The 7,421-nt window shown below is 42.6% G+C and overlaps 1 protein-coding gene across 1 annotated transcript in view; it reads right to left on the bottom strand.

The window, feature by feature from the left end:
* Positions 1-1,307: 1,307 nt before the first annotated feature.
* The window catches only part of ERG (v-ets avian erythroblastosis virus E26 oncogene homolog), a 177,739-nt gene continuing 171,625 nt past the window's right edge, over positions 1,308-7,421 (bottom strand). Inside the window, exon 10 of the mRNA XM_006886720.1 lies at positions 1,308-1,835. Coding sequence (XP_006886782.1) covers positions 1,315-1,835 — 521 coding nt within the window. The 3' untranslated portion in view covers positions 1,308-1,314. The remainder of the gene's footprint in view (positions 1,836-7,421) is intronic.

Raw genomic sequence — 7,421 nt, 5'->3', positions numbered from 1 at the left:
AGAGTTTAAATTCAAGGCCACATTGTATCATTGATTGTCTCTTTTGTGGTGTGTCTTTGGTTGGCCGAGATCAACTCGTAGTGTATAAATGCATAAGTTATATAATTATTATATAAAAAGAAGAAAAAAACCAAAAAAACCATTGTCTTGTATACTTCACTCTAACAAACGCACAGCGTTCGCGACTCGAAAGGAAAACTGGAGCCTGCCTAACCCAAATGCCTATGTGATTTCTGATTGTGGGAGCCAAGAAGGCTGCCCTTATTTTACCCTGGTGGAGAAATAAAGCCCTCATGTGATGATGAGGTCTTGAATGTTTCTTTTAAACATCAGACAATTCCAGTTAAAAAGTTTCTTTTTGACAAACACACAGAGAAAGAGATGCATATTTTTTGTTTCTGAATCCTACTCCTTCCCCATCCTCCACTGCGCTGTGTCCTTTCTCATAACACTGACTTTGGTGTAACACTGACTGCATAACACTTAAACCCAAGTCTCCGTGACTCGTTCGCCAACAGTCCCGCACTGCCCTAGGTCCAGTCTTGACTGCTTGAGACGCTTCTTTCCTGGTCCTGCTTCTTCCTCTTCTTCTTCCCCCTGCCTTCATCTACAATTACACTCTCCTTCGCCATCCACCTTCTGGGTCCCATCGTTTGGCTCACAGCTCCTGTAATACTGTAAAGGGAGTCAGAAACTGGGTTGTCTTCACAGTTTGAGAGAGCGGAGCTCTCCATCAAATGGAAAGAAACTGATTTCATTCAACACAGCAAGTGCCAATGAGTTCCGTTATCAATGTTCCTTGATAAGCCATAGTCGTCTTTTTTTTTTTTTTTCTGATATGTTCCTATATTTAAATACAGGTAGTTTCCCTTTAAAAAACAACAACAAATGACATTATAAATGGCATGTTAAGTCAAAACTGTGTCATCTCTATTGCTGTAGTTGAATCCCAGTTTGTACTAGTGAGATTCCAAATGCTACTCTAAAGTTTATACGTGTCTTAAGACCACTTTCTTTGGCACTTTGTCTTGTGACGTCTTGCTTCTACTTAAAATGTCTTTTACAAGGTTGGTCCACCGATTATATGTCCATATACATTGCATTTTCAGCATTCTCTTTATTTCTGTAGTAATACTTTAGCAATTCCCACCCCCCTAAGAGTCCTTGGGATTTCTTCCCTGGTGTCCTTCCCCAGCCCCAATCAACCTTGCTCGCTCCTTCTCAGGCACTTTGATTCATGTTTTCTCCAAAAGAGTTTGTGGCAATTCACTGGCGATCGATTGTGTGTTGTTGGGCAAGGCTTCCAACAGGTCTTTAATAGTAAGTGCCCAGGTGAGAAGGCATATGGCTGGCGGGGAGCCTAGTGTTAGGGTATATACCTCCAGTTGGTGAATTCCAGTAGGGGTTTGGGGCAGCAAAAAAACTAGACGATGTCACGGGTAGAGCTGGAGGGTGGGGAGCCACAAAGTTCATCTTCTGGGGGTGAGTGTGATATGACCCCATATAAGGGAGGTCTGAGGGGTACTTGTACAGAGATGATTCTGGAGGGTGGGGCTGGAGGGCCTGGGCGATTCCATGGAAGTCAAACTTATAGGCATAGCGCTTCCCGTGGACTTTGGTCATGATGTTTTTGTCATAGTAGTAACGAAGAGCTCGACTGAGTTTATCGTAGTTCATATTGGGTTTGCTTTTCCGTTCTCCCCAACGCCGAGCAACTTCATCGGGGTCTGTCATCTTGAACTCCCCGTTGGTACCCTCCCAGGTGATGCAGTTGGAGTTTGAGCTGTCCGACAGGAGCTCCAGGAGGAACTGCCAGAGCTGGATCTGTCCGCTCCCTAAGGAGGTGAGAAAAGGGAAGAAACACAACAGTGAGAACAGGGTCTGAGGCTCCATCAGTGAGGGAACTAGGTGCTCCTGGGGCCCCACCCACATCTGCCTTTCCAGACTCTCCCTGACTTAGAGTCCTGGACGGTGTGAACTTGACTACTAACCAAAAGGTTTCAGGTTCAAGTCTATCTAAAGGCATCTTCAAAGAAAAGTTTCTGAAAAACCTAGCCACTGACAGCCCAGTGGAGCATAACTAACTAACATGTGGGGGACCATGAGTCAGAATCCACCCAAAGGGAAATGATTTGTTGTTGTTGCTGCTGGGATTCAACCCTCAGCTGACAGTATTTTGTGGCTACTCCTCCATAGCTAACTTCTTCAGAGAACTGCCATTGGTTAAACAGCAACTGCCTCACTCACTCACATCCAAGAGCCCACAGCCAGAGACAGTCAGATACAAAGCAGCTCAGGCCAGAGCCCCAGCCTCAGGCAGGACCATTCATGCCCCAGGGCTCTCTGAGGGATCAGCCTCAAGCAAGGCTCCAGTGGCAGCCACAGGCTTCCTCTCTTTTTCCTGAGCTCAGCCTATCTCTGCTCTGGTGGTGCAGTCAATAGGGAGTTGGGCTGCTAAGTCAAAGGTGGTGCCTTGGCCGACTCAAATTCACTGTGCACAAGACAGATGAGCAACCTCCCCCCACATGATTTACAGACTCAGAAAAGCTAGCTGGAGGGTCACTGATGGCAATGAGCTTGAGGGGTTTTGGGGGTTTTATCAGTTCATTTTTTTTTTCTCCCAAGAACACACCTTTAATTACTCCCTTGTTTTATACCTGGTGAAGAGTTCCTGAGCAGCTCAAACAGTTAAACACTAACTAAAAGACCATTTTAGGGCATTGTGTTTATCGTAAGAGTACGGAATGTGGGTTGCAGAGTGGATTATATTTGGGGTTGGGGGATGTGTGTGGGGGATTGTATACCAATGAGGGAGTTTTTCTTTTGCTTTTCAAGGAGAGGAGCAAAAAGGGGGGGGGGGTGGTGAGGTGGGGTGGACGGGGAGAAGGGTGCAACAATGAATGAATGGAATTCCAAAATCTCTGTAGATGTTCATTGAAATGAAAAAGACATACATACATACATACATACATACATAAAAAGACTAATGGGTCAAACCCACCTCAAGGTGCCTTGAAAGGGAGGCCTGGTAATCTGCTCTCAAAAGCCCCAATCTTGAAAATCCTGCAGAGCACATTTCTATTCATGAGTCACCCCGTGTCTAAGGTGATTGACTTAATGGCACAGCATAGGGTGTTTTTCCCTTCTGTGTCTGGGGCCCCTGACCTTAGATGATAACTTGTGATGACTATCCAGCTCACCAAAAAACTTCGAGTCTTTCATGGAATCCAGAAGAATTCCTCTGGGGCAAATTTCAGGCTGGCTCTACTCACCAATACCCCCCTCCAACTTCCTCAAAAGAAAAGCCAGGTCAGCCTGGTGTTTTGGGGTGGGACTGTTAATTTTTCCTATTTTTGTGAGGTAGAAAGTGCCATTATATGGATAGTGCCCATGACTTAATGGCATTTATGTTGGCTGGGTCATGTAAAATAATAAAAGTCAAATTTCGGAAATGAACCTCAAGAGTTTATGGGGGAAAAAAAGGAAAAAAAAGAAAGAAATTCAGAGAATGGATGCAAACACCGTTATTTCTAACATAACATTTTGCTGGCGCACAGCAGGCAATTCTGTCAAAACTTTTCCTAGAACAGAATTAACCCACTCAAAATGAGGAAGTTTAAAAAAAGTTGGCTCTTTTTCAAACCAGATCACCCATTTCCAGTATGTTGGCGAATGCGTCCTAACGGAAATGCACACTTGCCGGTGCAAAGCCGCAAAGTGGTGTTCACAGACAAAAACTCCAACAGGAGTGAGCATGAGCCCTTGGGGGACTCGAGTGAGCCCTTGGGGGACTCGAGTGAGCCTCGGATTTGACCACAGAGCTCTCATCTAGCTGGCATATCCCAGCCAGACTTTTCCTGATCCCACTGGCGTGCAGCTATGGCTTTTGTGTTTCACTACATTCAGAGTAAATCCAGGCACATTACTCTAGCAATTACATTACAGCACTTTAAGATGATTTATGGCTCCCAAAAAGAGTGAAGTATGCAAATATCAAGAGTATTGTTGTAGACCAGGAAAAGCTGTGTGGAACAGATTCTAGAAGCTTTACAAACAGACCTGAGGTAGGTCTTCCCATCCAAACGCCAATGGCAGGGCTGCCTGCATGCTCAGTGGAGTCATTTAAGCAGCACCTCGGGCTTATTAGCAAAGATAAGTCCTTTCATGATACTATAAATGCATATCAATAGATGTGCTAAGATGATTAAAATAACTAATTGGTAACTCTTTGGAGAACTGATGTAATGTGAAAATCAATTCTAAATGAATCTCTTTAATCCTTCCCACCAGTGATGAACTGTCCAACTCGTAAATCCCTGTTTCCACTTTGGCTACATGGGAAAAGATATGTTTGTTAATTCATCCATACAACAGTCCTATGAGAAAGGTCAGCCTTTTCTGAATATGTGATAGAGAACAATCATTTTTCTTCTAGAAACACATTTGAGATGTATTAACAGCTTGTAGTTAGTTCACTGTGATGGAAGCCTTTGCTTTTTTGGGACATAGTCAAACTGTTCTCAATCAAGTTTTGTTGCCTCCAACGTTTCATTAATATGCATGTTCAAAAAAATATACAAAGAATGGTATGAGAAAACCATATGGTTTTAGTATGTATATTGTAACCAAAGGATTACAACTTTGGAAAAAAATTCTGTCTGTAACTTGGGAATAGGAAAAAACAGGGATTTTTTTATTTAATGGTCTAACATATGCTTTAATATAAATACACAAAGTTGTTTGAAAATAAATATTCAGTGTCAGCCTCCTCCCATGGAGAGAACAATTTTGAGGAATGCCAGAGACCTCACTAAACAGCTCAAGGAGCACTTGGTATCTATTTGAAACCTTGGCACTGCCTCTGTTCCTTTTAAAAACATGTGTAGGAGAGAATCAGGGGACATTACTAGTCTTTTATTTCTCCTGCACAAAGAGCTCGAATTCTGGGAGCCTACATTCATGATTAGAAAGCCCGAAACCCAAAGGACAGATGAGTTAACCTCTTAACTAGACCATTATCCTTTAAGACCCAGAGTACAAGGCACTGAGCACTTCCAGGATCTAAGGGAGCTCTGGGGACCTAGACTATTGGAATCTGTGCTGCTAACACAAAGGCAGTGCTTTGCAGTGGCTCAAATCCACTAGCCGCTCCTTGGAAGAAAGATGGGTAACCCTCTCCCCTGTGATTTATAACCTCAGAAACCCAGTCATGGAGTTGTATAATTCAGTGAGGGGTGGTGAGGGAAACTGGAAGAATCTTTTCTCAAAAACAATGTATTTGACTTTTGTAATTAAACTAAAACAACAAAAACAACCCAATAGAGAGTAAGCTCTGAGTTGGTTTTGACTAAACAGCAATGAGTCTTGAGAAGTAAAAGAAAAGATCAGCAAGCAACAAATGCTGGTGAGGTTGTGGAGAAACTAGAACCCATATTCACTATTGGTGGCAGTGTAAAATGGTGCAACCACTGTGGAAGGCGGTATGGTGCTTTCTCAAAAAGTTGCAAATAGAGATACCATTTGATCCAACAATTCCACTACTGGGAATATACCCTAAAGAAACCATAACTGTCATCCAGGCAGATATATGCACAATCATGTTTATCGGGGCTTTGTTCACAATAGCAAGGAGTTGGAAACAACCTAAGTGCCCATCAACAAACGAATGGATAGAGAAGCTGTGGTATATTCACACAATGGAATACTATGCTGCATTGAAAAACAATGAACTCATGCAATATTATTCAAAATGGGTCACCCTGGAGGACATTATGATGAGTGAAGTATCTCAGTCACAAAAGGACAAATACTGCATGGTGCCACTGTTGGAAAACAGGACTGACCTTGGGGTTGGGGAGAGACTGAGAATGATGGGTTCAATAATGTATACTGCATTGAAATAGACGAGGGAGAAAACTGTTTAAAAGGGATATGTGATTACGTATTTTTGTCATGACAGGAGTCTAGAGCGATGGCTACATGGTGGAGTGGACCTGGGGAAAGAATTTTTCTTTTACTTTCCAGAGGGTAGTGTACTGGGGGGGGAGGGTTAGGAGGGGAGCAAAGTGCAACAATTAATGAATGGAAAGCCAAAGTCTCTGTAAATTTTTACTGAAATTAATAATAAATTTAAATTTTTTTAAAAAGAAGTAAAAGAAAAGATCTGTAAGCAGAATTTATCAACTTCCATACATGAAAGCAAAATGGAAAACTCAAAATGAATGAGTGTTTATGTCAATGCCTATAAAAAGTAATATTATCAGCTTCCCTAATTGCTAAATTTAATATAACAGAATAGAAGCCATTTGTAAATCATCAAGAACCCCCACAGATTTTCCTCCTGTGCAGGAATTCTCAAAAGCTGGTTGTCCTCAAGACGACTCACTCACGGCAACCCCATATATGTTACAGTAGAATGGTGCTCCATAAGGGTTTCAGAGACTGATTCCTTGGAAACAGGTAATTTTCTTGCTAAACACCCATGGGTAGGTGTAAACTGCTAACCTTTGGGCCAGCAGCCAAGTGCATTCCAGTTGCACCACCCCAGGATCTCTTGCTCACTGGTGGCTGGGTAATTATAGTCAATTACAAGTCAAAGCAGCTATCGGTGGCCCAATAACTTCAAAAGTAAGCTCATCAAGATCTTGTTTAACTGATCAAACAGTAACATTTAACATGTGATGGGATGCATGCAAAAAGACTGAACAAGTATCCAAAGCAAGAATTTTAGGGTTGAGTAAAGTCAGAAAGTGGCTTGGGTCTTTTACAGATCCAACCATCAACAGCATCAACCACCAACACCCCACGCCACTCCCCCGAGGCTGCTGAGTTGATTCTGATTAACACTGACCCTCTATCAAGTTTCTGGGGCTATCCACCATCTTTCTCCTGAAAAAAAGCAGGTGGGCGTGCCCAGCTGACCAGAGCAGCACATAACACAGTATGCCATCAGAGCTCCTTCCAAGTAAATAGACACTCTTTGAAGAGGCAAGATTTTACACCAAAACACCATTCTTACCTTTACGTCATAAATATTTTTTCCTTACAAATCACTGACATCTATTTTCCCATTTTAACTTGGTAATATATCTATTATGAATTGAACTGTGTACCGCCCCAGAGATATGTTGACATCCTTTCACCTGACCATGACCTTGTTTTGGAAATGGAGTCTTTGCAGATGTTCTCGGTTAGGTGAACACATGGTCATGCTAGAGCAGGCTGAGTTCAAATCCAACCTGAGTGGTGCCCATCTGAGAGAGAAGAGACACAGAAAGACATAGAGGGAATACTGCTATGTGATTAGGGAAGCAGAAATGAAAATATGGATGAAGGTGCAAGCTAAGAAAGGAACACCTGGATGAATAAGAAGCTAGGAGGGACACACATGCACACAAAAACATCTTTCTCCTGGAGTTGAT

Source organism: Elephantulus edwardii, unplaced genomic scaffold (assembly GCF_000299155.1).
Source record: "Elephantulus edwardii isolate Elephantulus edwardi_28Jun2011 unplaced genomic scaffold, EleEdw1.0 scaffold00051, whole genome shotgun sequence".
Classification (NCBI taxonomy): Eukaryota; Metazoa; Chordata; class Mammalia; order Macroscelidea; family Macroscelididae; genus Elephantulus; species Elephantulus edwardii.
This window is presented reverse-complemented; position numbering and strand designations above follow the sequence as displayed.